This window comes from Gymnoscopelus braueri, assembly GCF_963280865.1.
Source record: "Gymnoscopelus braueri genome assembly, chromosome: 10".
Lineage (NCBI taxonomy): Eukaryota > Metazoa > Chordata > Actinopteri > Myctophiformes > Myctophidae > Gymnoscopelus > Gymnoscopelus braueri.
This window is the reverse complement of record NC_137611.1, coordinates 47,555,863-47,581,195: the sequence shown is the minus strand read 5'-3', so window position 1 is coordinate 47,581,195 and position 25,333 is coordinate 47,555,863. Positions and strand designations below refer to the sequence as shown.

The 25,333-nt window shown below is 43.5% G+C and overlaps 1 protein-coding gene across 1 annotated transcript in view; it reads right to left on the bottom strand.

Annotated features, from left to right (window-relative positions):
• LOC308093644 (potassium voltage-gated channel subfamily KQT member 3-like) overlaps positions 1-25,085 on the bottom strand; it is a gene marked incomplete at both ends in the record, with an annotated part of 34,503 nt that extends 9,418 nt beyond the window's left edge. Inside the window, 8 exons of the mRNA XM_080439975.1 lie at positions 1,045-1,193; positions 4,480-4,520; positions 4,655-4,758; positions 6,422-6,527; positions 8,321-8,520; positions 22,893-22,987; positions 23,947-24,057; positions 24,798-25,085. Coding sequence (XP_080296101.1) covers positions 1,045-1,193; positions 4,480-4,520; positions 4,655-4,758; positions 6,422-6,527; positions 8,321-8,520; positions 22,893-22,987; positions 23,947-24,057; positions 24,798-25,085 — 1,094 coding nt within the window. The remainder of the gene's footprint in view (positions 1-1,044; positions 1,194-4,479; positions 4,521-4,654; positions 4,759-6,421; positions 6,528-8,320; positions 8,521-22,892; positions 22,988-23,946; positions 24,058-24,797) is intronic.
• Between the last annotated feature and the right edge of the window lie 248 nt (positions 25,086-25,333).

Here is a 25,333-nt window from a genome sequence, read left to right as displayed (position 1 = left end):
CCCTGTGGGTCAGGAAGCAAAATGATTTATGGTAAGACCTTGACAGACATAAGTCCTGTCCCTAGTCACCAGCCCAGACAGACCCTGGTCTGACCGGCTCGTGACAGAGAAACCAAGGCCTCCTCCTCCCGGACCCTGCCTAGCAGGTCCAGAGAGGGCTTGAGGGGCCAGCCAGGCAGAGAGAGAGAACATGCCCCCAGGCATGTCTTGCATTTCCTGGCCTGATCCGGCTGCTGCCCACAAGTAGGAAGAAACCAGGAGCTGGCTCAAGCTAGGTGAACACATGCCTAAGGGCATGTGTTCACCTAGCTTGAGCCAGCTCCTACACCCAGGATCGTGCGCGCCATCTCAGATGCTGCCACGTCCAGGCTGTAGAAAGATGCAAAGGTCAAAGGTGACGACCAGTCAGCGGCAGAGCATATCTCCTGCATTGACACCCCTTTGTAAAGGGCCCAAGATGCAGCTACACTCCGAGTACAGTGGGCCCTCAGTCCCAACAGGACAGCGGCACCACTACTCACATATGCCAACCGAATCGCCTCCACGATCCATCTGGACAGAGTCGGTCTAGCCACCGCCTTCCTCTGACCCCGGCCAAAGGAGACGAAAAGCTGAGATGACTCACGATTGGCCGCCGTCGTCTGACAGTAGAGCCTTAAGGCCCTCACTGGACAGAGACAGTGCAACCGTCTGTCCTCCGCCGAAATGAACGGTGGAGGATGGAAGGCCCCCAGTTCTACTGGGGCCTGGGCAACCGCGCCGGTCTTAGACACAAACGTCAAGTTGGGTTTCAGCAAAACCCTCTTGCCGTCGTCTGAAAACCACATGCAGTCCTCGCTCACAGAGAGCGCTTGCATGTCACTGACGCGTTTCGCCGTGCAAAGGGCCACCAGAAGCACTGTCTTGAAACTCACGATCTTCAGATCTAACGTTTCAAGAGGCTCAAAGGGGGGCCGACACAGTGCATCCAGCACCACAGTCAGGTCCCACTTAGGGAACAAAGGTCTGTTCACTGGCCTAGCACGCTTGGCGCCGGCCATAAACCGTCGCACCAGCGAGTGCTTGCCCACCGTCTGGCCATCGAACCCATCGTGGCAGGCGGTGATGGCAGCCAGGTACACCTTGATGGTGGAGAAAGCCAAATCATTATCCAATCTGTCCTGCAGGTAGATCAGAATGCTTCTCACAGGGCCCTGAAAAGCCACCACCGGAGGTGATTGCTCCAGGCACCAGGTCTCAAACATATTCCACCTAACGTCGTACTGACGTCTGGTAGAATCTACCCTAGCCCCCTGTATAGTGGCCACCACAGCAGGGGGCAGGCCTTGCGAGTTTAGACTCGACCTTTCACGGGGTAAACCCACAGATCCAGAGCCTGGGGGTTCTCGTGCCAAACCTCGTCCCCGCCTTGCCTCAGAAGGTCTCTGAGCAGGGGGAGAGGCCACGGCTCGTCGTAGAGGAGGGGAAAGATCTCCGTCCTCCACGTGCCCCATGCTGGTGCTACCAGCAGAACCATCCCACCCCGGGTCCTGATCCTCTCCAACGTTGGACGGATCAGACCCAGGGGTGGAAAGGCAAAAAGTAGACGGCTCGGCCACTCGAGCTCTGGGAGGAGTCCCACAACCCCCGGGCTGAGTAGCCTTCGTGGACAGCCCCCCAACCTGAGAGGCTGGCGTCCGTGGTTATCACCTTCCAGGACACTACAGCGCCTATCTTGACCCCTTCGGACAAGAAGGTCACCTGTGTCCACGGTTGGAGTGACAAAACACAGCGTGGTGACACTACCACTTTCCGAGAGCCCATGGAGTGCGGTATCCTCAGAGACCACATCCATCTCTGGAAAGGTCTCATGTAGAATCTGCCCAGCTGGATCAGGTGTATGGCCGAGGCCATGAGACCCGTAGCTTGCATGCATGTCCTGTACGTGACTTTGCGCCCTAGGCGCATGGAGCGCACACATGCCAAGAAGCTCGTTATCCTGTCCTGGGACAGGCGCGCCATCATCGTGGTGGAATCCAAGGATATCCCCACGAAGGTGGCTTGTTGGGATGGAATCAAAACGCTCTTCTGAGCGTTGATTGTGAACCCCAGGGACTGCAGGTGCGCAATGGCCATCTCCGTGTGCCGCGCTACCTCTTCCCTCGACTCCGCTGCCAGCAGCCAATCGTCTATGTACGTCGCCAGACGCAGACCCTGCTGACGCAGCGGAGCTATCGCCGCCTCTGTGCATTTCACGAACACCCGGGGGCTCAGTGACATGCCAAAGGGGAGCACTGTGTGTACTAAAATAGGCATCCTTGAGGTCTATACTCGTCCACCAATCTCCATGACGTATCGTTTGCAACAACGTCGCCGTTGTGAGCATTCGAAAGTTGAAGACCTTCAGAAATCTGTTCAAACCCTTGAGGTTCAGAATAGGTCTTACGGATTGTGGATTTGGATTGTTCTTACCAGTCAGCTGTGACAGCTGTCCCCTTCAGCTTTGATTCCTGAAAAAACTGCTCCACCACCAAATAATAGGCCACACCCACTTCATCAACTACTTTAATTGGACACAGGTTTGTTTTATTTGTAAAATAAAGGAGCAGTGTGATGTCCAAAAAGTGTGTTATATAACTTTTAATATGTTGTTTTGAAAATCCGCCTATAGAGAAAAATAACAAAACGTCAAAAAATATAAAAAGCTGCTCCAATGGAAAGGCTATCATATTTGTATTTACTTATATTGGCCCAAAAAACAATTTAGTATAGGTAAGGTTTTGCCGACTTAGTGGTACCGATATCTGGTCTGGCCCAAGGACTATTAGTAGACCTCACTGTCCATGAAAAGATGGTCGGGGCTCCCGAAAATGCTCTCGCAGAAGCGCTCGTATATTTTGAAAATAGCAGATCTACAAGCTCACAACAAATCGCGATGTGACCTGTTGTGAGCTTGTAGATCTGCTATTTTCAAATAGCCAATGCAGCCAGATCTGCAAGCTTAACCGAATGACTGTTAAAGCAGTTTGTTTAAATTACTTTATAAAATGTTATATTTTCACAGGGATTATTTATTAGTGTGATATATCATATATATAGCCTACATTTAGGAGTGCATTATGTGTCCAGATGCCTGTCAGACAGTCAGACAATGCTGCTCCGCAGGTCTAGAATGGAATAAACGGGCGCAGCCAACGTCAACAACTGGTCTCGACCAGACGTGAGATCTCAGCGTACGGTAGGATGAAGCTAACGTCAGGATATATTGATAAATGCCGAAAGTTGCGGTGATCTCGCCGTACGCCCATTATTTGGTCTGCGCCGCGTTGATAAATGAGGGCAACTGTCTTCAAATTATTGTTATATACACTGACTGGCCTATGTGCATTTCCCTTATGCACCTGTCACCTCGTACAATAGGTGTGCAACAATCTTTCTTGTTTTAGAACATTTTGAATATGTGGGTGAGCAACATGTATGTCTGGAGAGACTATGGAGAACATTAAAGGCTGACTTTTTATTAGCATCAGAAAAGCCGGGGAAATTGTTGAAGAGAGATTTCATTAGATTTTTGACAGAAAGGATAGTTTAGCCGTAGGGTAGCCGTGAAGCTGAATGGGTATAGAAGAAAGCATCAGTGGTGTAAGAAGTACTCAGATATTTTACTTGAAGGGATAGTTCACCCCCAACATGACTTTTTTTCTATCAATTACGAACCCCATGGAGATTTTTTTGTTGTTGTCGCATTCCTGAGCCAATAATTTTGATGACCTCCAGTAATGTTAATATCTCCGGTAGGAGACTCAAAGTTGACACTTTGAGTCTCCTACCGGAGATATTAACATCTTTCCATCGGTCATCAAATTATTGACTTAGGAATGAGACAAAAACAAAATGAATTCAAGGGGCTTCATGGGGTGTGTAATCGATTGAAAATAATTCATTTTTTGGGTGAACTATCCCTTTAAGTAAAAGTAGCAATACCACAATGTAGAAATACTACTGTTACAAGTAAAAGGCCTGTGTTCAAACTGTTACTTGAGTAAAAGTACAAAAGTATTGGCATCAAAATATACTTAAAGTACCAAAAGTAAAAGTACTAAAATGTTTGAAAGTAGCAGATCTACAAGCTCACAACGTGTTGCGATGCGACACGTTGTGAGCTTGTAGATCGGCTATTTTCAAATAGCCTAGGTATAAAATAGGGCTAAAGTGGTTAATGTGTGTTTTATAATATAATAATTGATATCTGCAAAGCAACTAGTAACTAAAGTTTTCTAATAATTGTAGAGGAGTAAAAGTACAATATTTGCCTCTAAGATGTACTGGAGTGGAAGTAGAAGTATTGACAATTGGAAACACTTCAGTAAATTCAAAGTAACTCAAAATTGTACTTGAGAAAATGTACTCAGTTACTTTACACCACCGCAAAGCAGGAGCGAAAAAAGTGACTTCAAAACCAAAACAATCAATGGGACCACCAGATCAGTGCTTTCTAACGGGATCAAGCTTAGGGGAGCTCCAAGCCCTCTTCTCTGTGGCTGTCAACACAGAGACACATGAGCTAGAGGCTTCATCCCGCCAGACACGCTGAAACGAAAGCCTACAGAGCTGCTGAGATTCCCATTCAGACGCCTATTCAGAGCCCAGATAATGGCCCTAGAAGGAAGCGAACCTCTTTCACAGGGTTGATCACTCATCTCCTCAGGTCCTCTCTTCACGCTGGATTGGGTTCCGCCTTTATGTCTCAGGTGTGGCCCTATAGCTTTACCTGATAATCTGTTGGGGTTGAGTCAGAGAACTGTGTTGTCTTGTTCGCGTGTTTTTTTTTTTATTATTTGGATTTTTTTTTTTTTCGGAATGGGATTTGGTTCTGTGATCCTCGACCGTTTGAATTTCAAGGACTTCTTTGGCTATTCAAAGATCTACAGAAAAGCTTGTGCCTGGGATCAAACTCATGACCTTGCGGCCCATAGGTGAGAGCTCTACCAACTGAGCTACCCGGAGACTTTTTCGTGGTATCCTAGTTTTTTTTAGTCACTTAATTGTTTTTCTTTGTAGCTTACATATGTAAATGTACAGTCATTAGCTGACTAGGGTGCATACCTCTGATTTCACACTTGTAAGTCGCTCTGGATGAGAGCGTTTGATAAATGCCTAAATAATACCTTAGTTTTTTTGTGTACTCCAGTAACGCTGGTGCTTTCATTGCAAGTGGGACACTAGCTTTCTATCCACTTATTGATTTTTGCAGTAATAAATAGCAACAACTACTAATTGGTTTGTTCCTAAGATTGGCAGAATCTGTGGCGGCCGCGTATCGATTGTGTTTTATCGATTTGCCGTTGGAAAAAACAAACAAGTCGACAAGTTATCTTCACGGTTCAGGGACGGTCACTGCCTTCCTCTCCCCAAGTGCATGCTGGGAGAAGTGTGCATTGGGTGCAGGTGAACAAATGTATGTACTCAAATGTTTTACTTAAGTCAAAGTATCAATACTGCAATGTAGAAGTACTCTCTTACAAGTAAAGTCCGGAATTCAAAATGTACTTGAGTAAAAGTACAAAAGTATTGGCATCAAAATGTACTTTAAGTGCCAAAAGTAAAAGTACTCATTATGCAAAATATCAAGTTTTCAAATGTATAAAAATCTTGAAAATAGCAAATCTACAAGCTCACAATGCGACGCATTGTAAATGTACTTAATGATGTAAATGTACTTAAGTAAATGTACTTAGTTACTTTCCACCACTGTCTAAACCCTTCCCTGGATAGTTAAATGGCTAAGGGGGAATACAAAAAATAATCTAAAATAATCTTAAAGATTTTCCAAGTACGTGTCTTAATGCCAAAGGCTGCAGGGTTTTTGCAGCAGAAAGGTCCCCGGTTCAAATCCCTGGTGTACCAGCTGAGAAGATGTGGGCGGGGCCAGTGGATGAGTAATGTTCCCCGTTCGTCCACCACTCACAAACTACTACTCAAAGTTCCCTTCAGCAAGTTTCCTTAAAGCTTGTTATTTAATTCCTTCCCTCTCTGCCGAGGTGGTAGCTGTCTGTCTGTCTGTCTGTCTGTCTGTCTGTCTGTCTGTCTGTCTGTCTGTCTGTCTAAAACGCCTCCCTATCAGTTATGTTTTGTCTTTGAAGTTGTGTAAATAAGTCCTACTGTCAACTAAATTAGTTGAAGCATACAGTATAGGGAATTCATTATATTTCAATTATATTTTAACATATATTTTCATGAATGGAAATGACAAACAGATGACAGGTTAGTTACAGACTAAAGTATTGTGGAAGAGGTGTGTGGCTTGACAGTAAGTAGACCAAGGCAGTGTGTGTGTGTGTGTGTGTGTGTGTGTGTGTGTGTGTGTGTGTGTGTGTGTGTGTGTGTGTGTGTGTGTGTGTGTGTGTGTGTGTGTGTGTGTGTGTGTGTGTGTGTGACTGACCTGACTGCTCTTATGACCAGCTTCAGGGTAGGAATCATGTCCTCCATCAGAATGTCTGCTGGGAAACCCCTCTCCTCTAAGGCTGTGTCTGGAAGGCTTCCAGCATCTGTAGGAAGTTTGGCAGAAGTTGTAAAAAAAAAATATATATAAAATAAAATAAATTATGTCTACAACTGTGGTTCTCAACCACAAAGGACTTTTAAGACCTTTGTAATACCTCCAAAAAGAAGGGGAAAAAGTAATAAACAAACTAGTCTACTATAAAAAACTGGTCAAACATTGGCCAAATTGTCAAATAATATAAGAGGCAAACATTTTGAAAATAGCTCATCTAAAAGCTCACAACGCCTCCCAAAGCGAGGCGTTGTGAGCTTGTAGATCGGCTATTTTCACAATATGTATCTGTGGACCGCATCAAACAAAATGTAATGCCTCAACTCCTACATTCCAGATGCTTATCAGGGTACAACACTCCCAAGCTCCCAATTCATCCTGATGCAACCCGTTGTGAGCTTGTAGATCGGTTATTTTCACTATTTGTGGTACACATAAGTAATGCAGGGCTGTAGACAAAATGCACAAAATGCTTAAGGGGTTAAAACATTTCCCCAGCCCTCTGTTCTAGTTACTATTGGAACCCTGCTAATAGTGTCAATAATAGGTTAACCCATTCAATCCGGGAACGTCATTTTAGATAGCCATTATTTTATACTTTGGCTATTACAAGATTGTAGATCTGCTATTTTTGAAAAATCTTGCAAGTCTTTGAATATATTTATTTTTTGAAAGCGAACATTTGTAACTCAAATCTTTGCTTCTGGGGGTCCCTGGAACAAAATATTTTGAGATGGGGGTCCGCGACCAAATACATATCATTTTGGGAGTCCTTGACACCACTGATATAGTAACATACTGTTTTCAGAAAACTGTAAGGATTTAGAAGACATTTGTAGATGCGTTCACGGATTGAATGGGTTAATAATATGGTTAAGACATGTCGTTAAAAGCTGTTAGCATACTGTTAGGTTGAGCAGTAGGCTACCACAGATGTGTATTAATCCAGTGGCTGTCAACCTTTTCTGGAATAAGGGCCCACGTGAAAATCTTGCGGCCCACCCATCTGACCAGCCTATCTATCGGCTGCCGCGTTAAGTGGTCAGATGGGTGGCGCCGTGCATTTTCAGAGCATGTTTATTTTAATGATCAATCATTCCAACTGTGCTACGGCTTGGATCAATGGAACTAACATTATACTATACAGTATACATCTGTATCACAATGGAAACTCATTTTTTCAATGTTTAAAAGAAAGAAAATGCCATGACATTGAAATAGTTAATATTGATGTTATCCTTAACAGGTGTTACCAATGATACTAATGAAGGCTCTGTTCCATTTAGTGTAGCACAATGGTTCTCAAACTTTTTGATTTCAAGGACCCCCATAACTCTGAGTGTACAAATGGTTCCATTTGAACACTCTCACAGTTACACACCCGCAAGGGGCCATTTGAAACCATGAGGGACCCTGGACCACACTTTGAGACCCACCGGTCTAGCAGAGTGTTTCCAGTGAGTCAACATGCACAATATCAGCACCCTGACCTCTGTTTGACCAGAATGGAACAGAGCCTTCATTAGTATCATAGGTAACACCTGTGAAGGAATTAGGACGAGGCCCAATGTCTTTCCAATAGACCATATTCACACGGCGGCCATGTTGCTATTAAGTCAATGAAGTATCACCCCGGTTGCCACGGCAACGGGGTGGCACTTTCAATGTTAAATTCCAACATGGCCGCCGTGTGAATATGGTCTATGGGGCTGTGCAGAGAGCCTATTTCTAGGTCAGACTTGGAACCAAAGGACACTCTGTTGTGCTGTTATGTGTGGTGTGTACCTTCAGAACTCTGACGCAGCGTGTAGGCCTTCATGCGGAAGGCGGTTCTGAACCTGTCCCGGTTACTGAAGCCGGTGGGTTTGGGGTCCTTGGACGGACTCTCCTCTATGGCGTCGGTGCCGGTGGGCGGCTTTTTAGCCATGATGGCTCCGGGCCGCGTGTTGGGAAGGCGAACTCGCTCGAGTAAACTCAGCTTTTGGCTATAAGTTTGAAAAACAGAGAGGAGACAGGGAGTCACAGCAGTGTAGAAGTACATCCATAGATACACACATAGATACCCCAATGGCCACTGTTGTTCATTGGATCGCTCACCGCGACCGCCATATTGGCAGAGACAATCCATGGCTCCTAAAGTATGTCCCATGATATGTCTATTGAAGCAGGAGGTGTCTCCACTATTAAAATCATCATAACTCATAATGCATACATGTATGTCTATTGAAGTATGAGATCCTCCACTGTTGAATTCTCGCTGAATTCTCAGCCACATTTCAAGCGGTTGGGTTTGTTACGAATGCCAGACATATTTATCATAATTTTCATGTTATAATATTTAAGATATTGCTTATTTGAATGTTGTTGAACCTGGAATGAAGAAACTGAGAAAAAGCATGCCAAAGTATGGCTGTCCGGTAATGGGTGTGAACAACAGCTAGTTAACTCCTCCCCTAACAACCTCTAACCTATGGCCAGTGATCTGTGGCTGAGGACAACAGCCAATGAAACCGCAGATATATGTAAATGTTGACTCGACCCCAAAATGGTCTAAAGAAACACAAAAACAAAGTGTTGTTTACCAACAAATTTCAACAATTGAATGATTTTTTAAAATCATATTAAAAGAAAAGAAAGAAAAACAACTGTTCTTATTTTGTAAAAGCTGCAGTATTTATGGATTTTGAGGCCAAACTCAGTCATCCCTGTTGTCTCAGCCTACTTTGAGAGAGAGAGAGAGAGAGAGAGAGAGAGAGAGAGAGAGAGAGAGAGAGAGAGAGAGAGAGAGAGAGAGAGAGAGAGAGAGAGAGAGAGAGAGAGAGAGAGAGGTAGGGAGGTGTCTCTGTTTTGTCCAATGGCTGACAGTTTGGCAGCCAAAAAGACAGGCGGGGAGAAGAGGAGACGAGACGAGAGAGCACTCTGGGTAAAATAAAACTCCTGAGTGTGCCTTGGAAGAGACAGAGGAGAGGAGAGGAGAGGAGAGGAGAGGAGAGGAGAGGAGAGGAGAGGAGAGGAGAGGAGAGGAGAGGAGAGGAGAGGGGCAGTGGTGGAAAAAATACTCAAATGTTTTACTTAAGTAAAAGTATTAATACTGCAATGTAGAAGTACTCTGTTACAAGTAAAAGTCCGGAATTCTAAATGTACTTATAAAAGTACAAAAGTATTGGTATCAAAATGTACTTAAAGTATCAAAAGTAAAAGTACAAAATTGTTTGAAAATAGCCTAGGTATAAATTAGTGCTAAAGTGGATGTAGTGGAGTAAAAGCAAAAGTATAGACAATTAGAAATACTCCGGTAAAGTAAAAGTACCTCAAAATTGTACTCAAGTACAGCACTTGAGCACTTGAGCACTTGAGCACTTGAGTACTTAGTTACTTTACACCACTGCAGAGGAGAGGAGAGGAGAGGAGAGGAGAGGAGAGGAGAGGAGAGGAGAGGAGAGGAGAGGAGAGGAGAGGAGTAACCAGAGACGACTACGGCCCAGAGGAGACCTCAGTAACGTGGGTCGGCCTCGCTGCCCGAGCTCCCACCGCGGAGCACACAATATGCTCCTGTATGCAGGCAGCCAGGAGAGCCCGGCCCGGCAGATTACAGCGCTGAGAGCACAGATAATAGACGGGCTTAACCCCTTCCCTCCGGGAACGCGTCCGCGTCGTATCAGATGTCTATTGCTATTGAAAAAATAGCAGATATACAAGCTATGAGCTTGTACATCTGCTATTTGTTTTTGAAAAATCGTGGAAAATGTGTGCAAAATCTTTGAATATATATATATTTTTTTAAAGCAAAATAGTTTTACTCAAATCTTTGCTTCTGGGGGATTCTACAAATGTCTTCTAAATCCTAACTCGTATTTTTCTTTACTTATTTTTTCTTTTCTTATGTTCCTACTGTATACATATTTTTGTTCCAGGGACCCCCAGAAGCAAAGATGTGAGTAAAAAAATGTATACTGTATATTCAAAGATTTGCACACATTTTCCATGATAAAAAAATGAGGCTATGAGCTTCTACATCTGCTATTTTTGAATAGCCAAAGAAATCTAAAATGACACACGATGCGTTTCCCGGACAGGACGGGTTAACCCATTTTGGGCGGGAACCCCCTATTTGTAACTATACCTTTCAGGACGGGAACCCCTTTTTGGGGTTCTTGTTGCTACTGTATGTACAATATATAGCAACATAGCCTACATTTGTTGTAATTTTTGAATACATATTTGAAGTTTTTCTGAAAACTTAAGTCAGGATTTAGAAGGCGTTTTTAGACATACAGTCCATACTGTAGGCATTCCATGAATGTCTATGGGTGACCCTGGAAGGCGCATAATGCCGTCGCAGGCGCCCCTGGACGACACATAGTGCCTTCCTGGGGTTCTGACCAAAAGGCAATATGTGCCTTCTTGGGAGTGAGACTGTGTTGTTTTAGAACTGGCCTCAGGTCTGAATGGGTTAAAGAGGCTCTCGCTGCCTCTGACTGCTCCTCAGACGCGGCCACAAAAGGAGAGGAAAATTGGACGTGATTATCACACGGTCTGGCTCAAACGAGGCAACACAACAGAGTGGGAGAAAAAAAACTAACACCGGTACTTAACACCGACTCCCCCAAGACTCTCCGAGTGGAGGCTTCCCAAGATGCGCGTGCACAGACACGCACGCACGCACGCACGCACGCACGCACGCACGCACGCACGCACGCACGCACGCACGCACGCACGCACGCACACACACACACACACACACACACACACACACACACACACACACACACACACACACACACACACACACACACACACACACACACACACACACATATTGTATTAGTATACTTGTGAGGACATCAACATTTTCAGGACAAGGACCCCCCCCCTAGGTGAGAGAGATGAAGCAGGGACCCCCTCTGTATTGTATACATTTTTTTTTACTTGGTCTGCTCTTTTGCCCCTCTACATCTATATGCCTCTTTGCCAAAAATAGCCGATCTCCAAGCTCACAACGCCTTGCGCTGCTATTTTTGGCTAAAGTTCTCCTCAGAATAGGGACGATAGGGCTCAAGTGGCTAATGTAAAAAAAATGTGGTATTGACACTTTTACTTAAGTAAAATATCTGAGAACCACTTCTTCCACCACTGTCACACGCGCGTGCACGCGCACGCACACACACACACACACACACACACACACACACACACACACACACACACACACACACACACACACACACACACACACACACACACACACACACACACACGATCCCCTTCCAGTCTATGATGTAATTGAGCCATCTGGCTTGCTCTAGCCTTGTTGGACATCAGGACATGCATACGGTAGATAAAACGCATTGTGGAGATAAATAAACCTTCATTATCATCATTACCGCTGTTCATAGCGCTGTTGGTATCAGCAGCGGGCTGAGGGCCAAACGCATCAGTCCGTCGCGCCTCACACATCACGATGCCCAGGCTCCAAAGCTTCCCAACCACGGATCGTATATCGCTGTACTCAGTGGTGGGAAGAAACTAAGTACATTTACTTGAGTACAATTTTGAGGTATTTGTACTTTACTTGAGTATTTCCAATTTCCAATACTTTCACTTCTACTCCACTGCATCTAGGATTCAATTATTGCATTTTTACTCATTTGAAAACTTTAGTTACTTGTAGATTTTGATTATTATTACAAAACATACATTAACCACTATTTACATTGCGGCCATTTGAAAATAGCCGATCTACAAGCTCAAAATGCGTTTCACAGCTTGTAGATCTGCTATGGGAACTTCTGCATAATGAGTGCTTTTACTTGTGATACTTTAAGTACATTTTGATACCAATACTTTTGTACTTTTACTCAAGTGCATTTTGAATGCCTGACTTTTACCTGTAACAGAGTATTTTTACATTGCAGTATTGATAGAACTTAGAACTTCTTCCACCACTGGCTTCTCTCTCTCCCTCTCTCTCTCTCTCTCTCTCTCTCTCTCTCTCTCTCTCTCTCTCTCTCTCTCTCTCTCTCTCTCTCTCTCTCTCTCTCTCTCTCTCTCTCTCTCTCTCTCTCTCTCTCTCTCGGCCGCCCGCCAGGCAGTAATTCAGGTGTTGGTAATTCGACGCTTAGCAGGCTGTCAGCGCGGCAGATCAGAGCTAGAGGGCAGCGTTGCGTAGGTGCCAGGGCGTCGTAGCCGAACGGCCGCGCCACTCCGGCCACTCAGGTCAGGACACTGGTTTCTCAACGTGTCATGTTCGGGGACCACCAGGCGGTCCAAATGGACCAGTGGTGAAGTACATTTACTTAACTACTGTCCTTAAGTACAATTTTTAGGTATTTGTACTTTACCTGAGTATTTCCAATTTCTAATACTTTTACTTCCACTCCACTACATCTCAGAGGCAAATATTGTACTTTTACTCCACAACAATTATTTGAAAACTTAGTTACTTTTCAGATCTAAATTATGATATTATAAAACATACATTAACCACTTTAGCTCTGTTTTATGCCTACAGTAGGCCGTTTGAAAATAGACGATCTACAAGCTCACAACGCTTTGCATCGCGACTCGTTGGGAGCTTGTAGATCTTCTATTTTCAAACATTTTAGTACTTTTACTTTTGGTACTTTAAGTACCATTTTATGCCAATACTTTTGTACTTTTACTCAAGTACATTTTGAACTCTGGACTTTAACTCAACACGTAACAGAGTATTTCTACATTGCAGCATTGATACTTTTACTTAGAGGGGAAGACCACTCATTTTCAACATTGAACTATGTTTTTAATACACCTTAGAGCTGTTTTGTGGAAATAAGAAAAAAGTCCCAACCCCTTCTATGTTGCCTAACTGGATAATTGATCGACGTCATGTGATCAGTGACATACGCAGGTTGTACTTTTGGCTGAGGGGGCGGAGCCAAAAGTGTATTAAAGACATGGTTCAATGTTGAAAATGAGTGGTATGCCCCTTTAAGTAAAGAATTTGTGTACTTTTTCAACCACTGTCACTGATTTACGGGTGGATTTGGTTCCATTTGTGCACTCTCAGAGTTAAATGAGCACTGAGGAATTTACAGTGTAGATTGAAGGTTCCAGTATTGTTTAGTTCCATGATTCTCAACCTTTAGAACTTTCCCAGACCCCCATTTAATACCTTAATACTTTAATACCCCCAGCTATACAGTTAAAATCCTGTGTTAATGCAACTCTGAGAGTCTGCGACTATCATTTACAGACCTGTGTAAGGGTCCATTTGGTCCCATTCAGTGGTGTAAAGTAAATAAGTACATTTACTCAAGTACTGTACTTAAGTACAATTTTGAGGTACTTTTACTTGACTGGAGTATTTCCAATTGTCTATACTTTTACTTCTACTCCACTACATCTCAGAGGCAAATATTGTACTTTTACTCCACTGCAATTATTTGAAAGCTTTAGTTACTAGTTACTTTGCAGATATAAATGATTACATTATAAAACATACATTAACCACTTTAGCCCTATTTTATACATAGGCTATTTGAAAATAGCCGATCTACATCGCGACACGTTGTGAGCTTGTAGATCTGCTATTTTCAAACATTTTCGTACTTTTACCTTCGGTACTTTAAGTACATTAGACTTGTACTTGTAACGGAATAGGCTACTTCTACATTGCAGTATTGATACTTTTACTTAAGTAAAACATTTGAGTACTTTTTCCACCACTGCTGCAGGGTGACGCGTTTGGAGACTTGTCAGGACCAAAGGGACGGATGGAACGTCCGGTTCCAGCCGGGTTCCTTGGCGTTTCGGCTTTTTAGGCTTTTAGTAACTGAAGCTCCGTTATCCATCCGACTGACCTATGGTCAGCTCTGGGGCAGGGCTGGACAGTGGCTAAGTATATTTACTTCAGTATTAACAGAATGTCTTGATTTAAAACCACTTAAGCACTCAAATTGACCTTTAGCTCTGTACTTGGTCTGCTCTCGTTTCCCTCTACACCAAACCTGAATAGGGATGCTAGGGTTGCAAGTGGTTAACAACTTGACCACATGAATCTAGCGTCCAGATTCTGGGCATGTAGTGCAGCATTCAGGGAAAATAGAAGATGTACAAGTCGACAACACGTTTTGTTGCGTCTTGTAATGTAACACATCTCCCCTAACCCCATCAGGCATACGTAGTACAATTCCATCAGCGTGGAAGGCGACCACCATCACACCTATTTTTAAATCTGGCTCTAAACTTGAACTGGGCAATTACAGGCCCATCGGTGTGTCCTCCCTTTCATCTCAAAGGTGGCAGAGACATGTAGCGCCAATTTGACCATTAAACATCTTGGCAAAGGTCATTCCCCACTGCATCCCATGCAGTTTGGGTTCTGTGCCCGCCATTCCACAGAAGCAGCCAATCGTGTGCTCATTGAGAGGATAAAGGGTCTATTGGATAAGAATCCCTGTGTTACTGCCATGTTTCTTGACTTAAAAAAGGCTTTTGAGACAGTCAGCCATCAGGTTCTTTTGTCCAAATTAACACACTTGAACTTTTCTTATGAGGCTACACAGTGGTTTAAATCTTAGCTATGTAACAGAGAACAATGTGTCTGTATCGATGGTGTTAAATCTCCCTACCTCACCTGCCCTGTTGGGGTCCCACAGGGTTCAATACTGGGCCCCATTTAGTTTTTTCCGTACATCAATGACCAACCAGATGTGTGTCAAAATGTTCATGCCCTTGATTAATATGTGCTTTTAACCCATTTAGACCTGAGGCCGATTCCAAAAACTTCTTCTAAATCCTGAAGTTTTCTGAAAAACTTCAAATATTTATTCAAAAATAACAAGAAATGTATGTTGCTATATACTGTACATAGCAACAACAACCCCAAAAGGGGTTCCCGTCCTGAAAGGTATAGTTACAAATAGGGGTTCCCACCCAAAATGTGTTAAACACCAGAAAGACTGTGGGGGGGGGGGGGGGGGGGGGGGCTTGAATTGGTAACACTATTCAAGTACCTCAGAGTCATCCTGGACTCAACCCTAACTAAAATAAAAATAAGGCACATCTTGACTTGTCAGGACTTCCGCATTACAGCAACGCGTAAGTCCAGTTCTCAGCGTTTTTGACCATCCGACCCAAAAAAGTGAGCTAAAGCGAGCGAGTCGCCGTGCCGAGCGCTGCGAAGTCCGCTTTGAGACGACTCAGCGACATAAATCATATATTCCCCGAAAGTCATATTGTGACTTTTTTGCCCCCCCCCCCCCCCCCTTCACGCCACATGTTGACGTTTGGTCAAAATTGGTCCAAATGAAATTAGGCATCATCATACCATCCCTACCTTAAGTTTTCGGTTAAATTGACCACTCTCACCCTTTCTCCCCCAGGCAGAGAAGGTCTTCACAGCTTCCGACCACCTGGAGACCATCATTGTTGAAGTTAATGGGATCATAGCGATTTCTCCCCTCTATATAAAAATGACAACTGTTTATAATAACTCCAACCCGAACCCATAAACCTAACCTCTAAATGTTGTATTTCGTATGAGCAATGTGCCTGCTGCAAATAACCCAGCCTGCATGCATGCGTATGTGGCTCAAAACGAAGCATGGCGCGTTAAGGCATACTTTGAACACTTGGATGTGCTTGAATCATGAGCTCTAGCCTTTGATTGCCTTTCAACAAAACCATATTTGAAGGACATAAGTATCACCAACATGTTACTGATAGAATGTGAAAGTATTGCAATCCGTTCATTATTTCCTGCACACTGGCCCGGCCCGACTACCGACATTTCCTTGGAGAGAGAATGCTTTGCCATTCCAAATAAAAACTGACAGTGTTTGAAATAACTCCATCCCGAACCCATAAACCTAACCACAAAATGTTGTGTCAGTCAATAAAAACATTGCTGTCCGTCCATTGTAAACTTTGTGCGGACAACAACTCGCTTGCTTTCAACACCAAGGCACCTCTAGGCGATCTAGGCGATCTACAAGCTCACAACGTGTTGCGATGCGATGCGTTGTGAGCTTGTAGATCTGCTATTTTCAAACATTTTATTACTTTTACTTTTGGTACTTTAAGTACATTTTGACACCAATACGTTTGTACTTTTACTTGAGTCAATTTTGAATTCCGGACTTTTGCTTGCAACAGAGTACTTCTACATTGCAGTATTGATACTTTTACTTAAGTAAAAGGATTGAGTGCTTTTTCCGCCACTGAATTTGAATCCTGAAAAGCAACAGTTTTGAACATAATGAGGTTTTCCACCCCGACAGAGACGAGATAACAGTCAGCTTAATGAATCGCGGTCGTCTATAGTTACATGCGGGGTCAATGCTCCCATTGTGACAACAAGACCGAGTGACATCATCATCCGAGCCGATAAGACCCAATCACTCTTAACCCATTGAGACCGGGGAAAGTGTCATTTTAAGATTCATTTGGGCTATTCGAAAATAGCAGATCTATATGCTCACACTAAGTGCCGCTTTGCTTGTAGATCTGCAAAGTAAAATGAAAAATCGTTATATATTTGCAAATCTTATATATATTTTTTAAAGTCAACGTTTTTAACGCAAAGCTTTGCTTCTGGGGGTCCCTGGAACAAACTATTTTGAGATGGGGGTCCGTGGCCAAATACATATAATTTTGGGGCGTCCTTGACAGGAAAAAGGTTTGAGCACCACTGATATTATAGCAACATTAGTTTTTCGGAAAACTTTTAGGATTTATATACATATATACATATATACATATATACATACATACATACATACATACATACATACATACATACATACATACATACATACATACATACATACATACATACATACATACATACATACATACATACATATATATTATATATATATATATATATATATATATATATATATATATTCAAAGATTTGCACAAAATGTTACGATTTAAAAGAAAATAGCAGATCATAGCGCGGCTAGATCTGCTGTTTTTTTACTTTTGTTTTGAATAGCCAAATAGATCTAAAAATGACACAGATGCGTTCCCGGATTGAAAGGGTTAACTACATGTTGTTGAAGTAGACACATGATCCTGCCCTCGTGAAGAGAGAGAGAGATAAAATACGAAAGAAAGAAAGAAAGACATATTAACCATATTAAAAGACCTTCCATTTACTTGTAATTATCCCCGCCTCGCTCGGGCGATCTTAAAGCGCCAGTCATAATTGAATCGTAACTAATGGACTCGCTAATTGGATTCTAAATAAGGACTTTTCGCAAGCAGCCCTCCTCTCCCTGAATGTCACCGAGGGTCTAATCTCTTTTGGCGGAGCACATGATGGGTTGTGTGTGTGTGTGTGTGTGTGTGTGTGTGTGTGTGTGTGTGTGTGTGTGTGTGTGTGTGTGTGTGTGTGTGTGTGTGTGTGTGTGTGTGTGTGTGTGTGTGTGTGTGTGTGTGTGTCGGATGGATCATGACACAGATCCCATGTATTCAGTGGAGTCATTAGCCCCCCCCCACTTCACCCCCCCACACACACACACACACATTGATTTCACTGGCGATTTAATACGGGAAGCTATTTATAAAGAACGCGACGGGGGATGGCGGCCGTGCGTGTTAATGTGTGTTAGTGTGTGTTAGTGTGTGTTAGTGTGTATGTGTGTGTGTGTGTGTGTGTGTGTGTGTGTGTGTGTGTGTGTGTGTGTGTGTGTGTGTGTGTGTGTGTGTGTGTGTGTGTGTGTGTGTGTGTGTGTGTGTCTGCGTGTCTGTCTGTCTGTCTGTCTGTCTGTCTGTCTGTCTGTCTGTCTGTCTGTCTGTCTGTCTGTCTGTCTAACTGTCATGATGCTATTTGAATTATTTCAATGAGCTTCAACAGCTCCAACGACTAATGAAGATTTCCCGGAATACCCCGCAACCCCCCATTCCAATCAACCCCCCCCCCCAACCCCCCACAAGGCCATTCCCCATCACTTTCTTATAAATAGCTTCCTGTATTAGATCACAACTTGCATAAATCTCTGGTTGACATTCGTGGGGGCTAATGGCTGCACTGAATAGAAATGGGTTCACTGTTTTCACAAAGTTTTAAAAATGACATTTTAAAATGTATGTTTACTCAGTGGTGGAAAGTAGTTCCAGCAGTACTGTAGTACCACCTGGTATGGATGTCTGTCTGTACTGTAGCTTTAAAATCACAACTGCTGCAGCAAGTGAACATTTGTTCAAAGATTGTTGGACAACCACTTCAGAGGCTCTATACATCTACGTATAATAACAGTATAATAAGGTTGGCAAGGAATATCACTTCAAACACTAGCCATGCTTTGTATGGAGAATATAGGTTGCTGCCTTCAGGAAGGAGATACGGTGTTCCTACATACAATAAGGTCAAACTGAAGAGGTCCTTTGTCCATCAGACGACATTGAGGCTTAATTAGGAGTTATAGGCCAGGGGTAGGCTGAGTGGTGGACATTGCTCTTGTCTTTGCATGTCTTTATGTATGTATTTTGTTGTTTTCTTGTGTCATGTCAAATGTGTGTACTGTTATATGTTGCATACATGGCTGTTGGGTCGCAAGACAAATTTCAGTGCAAACTGACAATAAAGTATTATCGTATCGTATCGTATCGTAACTATGTACTTAACACATTAAGTGCCAGAGTTTTATTAAAACAGGGTACATAGTGGCATTCTTTACCGTTTACGCTGATATGTTTAGCGCTGTAGTGGCCACGGCGAGGGCGCGGATGTAAACAAAGGGTGCGTGTACGATGGTCGATGGTCCCGTCTAACGTCTGGAACAATAACATCTCTCACGTGAGCCGCCATTGCGGAGTGATCGCGCTCCGAAAATGGCTCGTTTTCACCACTGTAAAAACTTAAGGAGATCCAGAGGTTTTTATCAAGGAGAAAGAATGGGAGTGGACAGAAGCCAGGTTTTTTGGCACCCATCCACATCTGTCCCTTCCATTTTAGAGGCACAGTGGGTGATTCCAAAGTTGCGCTAGGGCGCCCCTTGTTCAAAAACGGTCCGGACCGTTTTTGGCACACAATGTGTTAAGTACTGTACTTAAGTCCAATTTTGAGGTATTTCTACTTTACTTGAGCATTTCCAATTTCCAATGCTTTCTACTCCACTACATCTCGGATCCAAATATTGTATATTGTACTATTTTAATCAGGGTGGGGGTCCCCAGTTGAAATATGATTACTTTGTGGGGTCGCCAGTTGATATATGATTATTTTGGGGGGTCGCGGCCTGAAAAGGTTGAGAACCACCGCTCTATATACAAGTATAAATTAGGCATAACCCAGAAAGTGGATATCAAAGTGTGGTGACCTACCTTGCCATGGTGTCATCTTTCCTTTTGGATGCAGAGAGATGGGGGAAAAAGTGCATCAAGCAATCAGGAAACAAAGTTCAGGTTAGATTCAAATGTAACATTCCAGCTCTCTACAGATGTGGTACTCAAACTTGTTAGGATTCAGTAGCCACTGTCTCTGATTACTGAATCCAAGTCCCCCTTTACCCGAACAACAATTTGCCCATACTCTGTCGCATAGCAAAGTATACATTTTCATAAATCCTCTTTAAACATTTTCAATAACTTCCAAATGTGTTTCATCTTCAAATGTTTTCAAAGCATTTTCAGAAATAGCAAAAATTTGGTTAAAACTAGACCATACCCGTGCGGGGATATGAGCACCCATGCTTGTTTCACGGAAGTAGCAACACCGGCGCTTGTTTCGCGCACATGATTTGGCAACCCGGGAGCCAGTGAACACAAAAACGCTAATAAACAGCTGACATTTGGGGAAAGCGAAAAACGGGCTTCGGTGTTCCGTGCCCATGGTTATGGTCAATGGCTGTGTCCAAATTCAGATCAATTGCTCCAGCCACTGAGGAGAACCGCGCAAGAGATTTTGGGCTCACCGCACACTCGCACAGACAGAGCTTTGTAGAATTATAGGAGGATAGGAGGATGTAATCAAAGTAAAGCCACCCAGCGGTTCTCAACTATGGGTGCCGTTGGGGTCGCGCAGTGGCAACCAAATAAGCAATTTTTTTTAAAAGAAAGAAACAGCAAAAAAGGAAAAAATAGCGGGAAAAAGTGAGGTCGTCGTCGTGACCAAACAAACTCCTTGACTCCTCATACACACACTGATCCTCCTCAAACACTGACCGAGAACAGTCAAGCAGCAACAAGACCACACACACAAGCCCTTACAGAAGCTGATGGGGTCGCCCAAAAAAAATCCCTCATAATATGGGGTGTTGTGGTATAAAAAAGTTTGAGAACCCCTGATCTAGAATGATAAAACAAATGCAACCAGGTGACATCTTGTTATACCTCATAGATCTAATGCATCCCGGCATCCGGTGTTTCCATGGAAACCATTGTCTCCAATTCAGGTTAATGATAATCATGCAAACTGAAAATGAAAATGAAATGAGGCAAATGAAAAATGACACAAACAACAATTTGATAACAACATTTTGACCTTGGCACCAACTTAGCAGATGAACAAAAAAACATTGAATACAACAACTAGAACTGTGTAAATGTTGATCTAGGGGCTGTTCACAGCATTGTGCGCCAGTCTCATGGCTTCGTTGAGCGCAACGTTGTAGTCAGTGGTGTAAAGTAACTAAGTACATTTATTTAAGTACAATTTTGAGGTATTTGTACTTTACTTGAGTATTTCCGATCCGAATTCAATTGAACAGTGTGCAAAACCTGCTATTCATAATAATGTGAATGGGCCTTAAACTGTGTTCCATATTGATTAGACTCAGAGATGTGTTGCATGATATATGTGCTATAGATCATTGGTTCTCAAAGTGGGGTCCGGGGACCCCCAGGGGTCTTTGGGGGGGTACCAGGGGGTTCCCAGCAAAATGAGTTAATCTTTGCATTCAATTCAAAAATGTTTTAGCATTTGGAATATTTTTTAATTTTTTTTTAACACAAATCTTGCATGGGGTCCCTGGCACAAAATATTGTGAGATGGGGGTCCGCGGTCAAATACATAACAATTTGGGGGTCCTTGACATGAAAAAGTTTGAGAACCACTGCTATAGATCGCTCATCACACCACGTCACACAAGATATCACACAAGCATGCGCGCAGGCATGTTGCAAAAGAACCTGACTGCTCATAAGATGCAATGGAAGTCGTGTAAAAATGCATTCCATCAAACCTTCAGCTGCAATTTTGTTCCCGGTGCGGAGGAATAATAAAAAAAAACGTAGATCTACGCGAAGTGGTCCTTCTGTGGTTTAATAAACGATCGCGCTGTTCTCTGTAAAGTCCGTCATTGGGTTCCCTTTCCACTCACTTCCCACTCACCCGGATGCAGAATTAGCGGGTTCCGTTTCCGGTTTTAGCTTGAAAAATTTGATTTTTAGGCAAAAACAGGGCAAAACCAGTTACCTCACACGGTATAATAAAACGAACGGAGAGCTCCGGTTATATTTTCTTTTCTCTGGACGACGAACAGTTATCCCCTTTGTGTTTACCAACGGTCTGAAACCCGATCATAAGCTAAGCTAAGCTAAGATGGCCTGCGGTGAGGAAATACGATCGCAGCCACGGATATGACGCCTGCAGCCTGTTTGGCCTGTTGAAAACTACGTCACACGGCTCAGCTTTGAACACTTAACCCTTTGAGGGCTGGTGGATCTGTCCTGTTTGTTTATAAACACGGTCAGACAATGGATTGTAATCGATATAACAAATCTGTGACCGGTTGAAAAGGTTATAAAACACGAAAATCGCTGGCACTGGGTGAGTACATTATGAATATACACCGAATGTGTTACACAGAAAATGCATTTTCAGGTCGGGATACCAATTTTATCCAATCAGGATAGAGAACTCAATTGGAACTGGAACACTATAAAAGTTAAGCTGATAAATGGGTACTCTCTCCTGATTGGCCGAGATTGTGTCACCTACCTGAACATGTATTTTCTGTTTATTAAAGAGCTGGAGAGACGGGGAGACCCCTGTTACTGAACAAAAACTCTATACAGTAGTAAGGATTACAATCACAATATAGTGCTTTAACGTTTTGTTTTAACCAAAACATATCACTTACCCTACCTATTAAACTGCTTGGTTTCTATTGTTTGTAAGCGATTCCAGTCGCTGTGGTTAGTCGACTGGGTGCCAAGCGGGCGTTCGCTCTCCCAGTGTCTCGCTCGGGAGCGCTCACAAACAGGATGTTGACTGAACCGAATTGAGCGCTACTGAGGTTTGGGGAGCTGTTGGGAATCGCTTACATGCAACCTGCGTGCGCGCGTGCACTCTGTGCAGTCCCACTGTTTGTACACAAATAGTCGGTCAATAGATGCTAAAGGTGAACAGATTAGAACACTTACCTGAAGCAGGGAAGTGAGATGATAGTTTCATAGAATCTCCACGTGGATATAAGGTCTTCCCTGATTGGATTGGTGGCGTAGTATCGCCAGGCAGACTGGGAGAGGACAAACAACAATCAACAGGTTCGTCAAAGAGAGTTTTAAGTTATTATTGAGATTTCAGTGCTTTAGAAAAAAGTGCATTTAGAAAGGGATGCGTTTGGGCCTATGGCCTTCATCGAAGGTTAATGAAGGTTATTTATTGAGACTGACAGTGGGGAAAGTAAGCGTTTCCGGTCATAGAGACAGACAGACAGACAGACAGACAGACAGACAGACAGACAGACAGACAGACAGACAGACAGACCGACAAGTAGTGTCTCTCTCACCTGGATGAGTCCAGCGGCTGGATGTCTACGTTTCTCAAAGTGCTTCTGTCTATGCTGCTCCTGAACCTTCAAAGCCAAGCCTGAGCCCAGGATGCCCTGATGACACACACACACACACACACACACACACACACACACACACACACACACACACACACACACACACACACACACACACACACACACACACACACACACACACACACACACACACACACACACACACACACACACACACACACAGTCAGTATCATGACAGTATCACAGACAGACAGACAGACAGACAGACAGACAGACAGACAGACAGACAGACAGACAGACAGACAGACAGACAGACAGACAGACAGACAGACAGACAGACAGACAGACAGACAGACAGACAGACAGACAGACAGACAGACAGACACACACACACACACACACACACACACACAGTCAGTATCATGCAGACAGACAGACAGACAGACAGACAGACAGACAGACAGACAGACAGACAGACAGACAGACAGACAGACAGACAGACAGACAGACAGACAGACAGACAGACAGACAGACAGACAGACAGACAGACAGACACACACACACACACACACACACAGTCAGTATCATGACAGTATCACAGACAGACAGACAGACAGACAGACAGACAGACAGACAGACAAACAGACAGTATTAAACATACTCACTGCAGGCAGAGCGAAGAAGGACACTCCTATGAGAGCGAAGGTGCCAGCTAACAGTCTACCAGCCCACGTCTTTGGAGTTTTGTCACCGTAGCCGATCGTGGTCAATGTGATCTGAAAACACCACGATTAATGAGATCACGATGACAAAATGCATAGCCTAACTACAAGAGATAGATGGATGGATTTTGAGAGATTAGTTCTTCAAGTTAGTTTCAGTGACACTCGAATGATTAGAAATAAACCCCATCCAATATCTCTTGAACAGACATACTGAAAACAATTTTATTGGCACAGAGGCAGAAAGTTAGATGGACTGTGGTTTCCTTCCTAACATGTAGGATATTATTTATGTCCCTCCAGTATAGTCATGTGAAATTCATAAATTGAAGTTTCTGAGTGTTGTTACATTTACCTGGGCAAATAGGCTATTTGTCAGTATAATTTGTAAGGATTCCTAACTGCTTCTTCTCCTTGTGTTATCTCATTCTCAAGAAGTGGAAGAAACCTGCTATTTTATTTGATTAATTTAAGACTTAGAAGAAATATAACTGCAATACAGTGCATGCATTTGAAAAAAGGCTTAGGAGAAGGTCTGATATGTTTTTTATTTGTTCACACATGAGCACAGATGAGGCTTACATTTGATGTGGTTACACTGCCTAGAAAGGACTACTATTGTACTGTAGTTAAATAAAATGTTTGTAATGTGATGCATTTGTATGTGACTTTGTTACGGTCCAAAGGCACAGTAGGACAGGACATAATCACCTAAGGTCTTTTCATATTTTCAGATATTTGAAAAAAGTTTGGACACCCCTGCTGCTGAAAGTAGCGTATCCTGCAGTACCTACCAGGCCCCACCAGAGGGCGTCAGCGTAGGTGTCAAAGTCCTGGGTGGTGGGCGTGGCCGTGGGGTTGTCGGGATCGTGGACCGCGTCCACGGAAACGTCGTCCTTCTCCACTAGGTAGACCAGGAAGGACGCCAAGATCAGCGACAGGAAGCCGATGTACCACGCTGTTATCAGCTCCTGTACGGATAACATAACCTTATATGGTTGACCGGAGTCCCTCAGGGCTCTATCCACCTTATTCCTGAGCTTCTCCAGGGCGCCGCCAGTGCCTCTTACAGGGGGCGCCATTGAGCTTGTCTCTGTGTGCTGCTTCATTTAATATCTGTTCACTTCCTCCCTAGTAAGGAAGTGAGCATGCAGGTAATCAAAAGAAACAAGCAGCCAGGTCTATGAAAACAAGCCCAAAGGAAGCAACTAGGCTCATTTTTACCACTGTACACCGTTTCTTTGAAAATAGCAGATCAACAAGCTAACAATGTGTCACATCACGACACGTTGTGAGCTTGCAGATCTGCTATTTTCACCAAAAAAAAGTT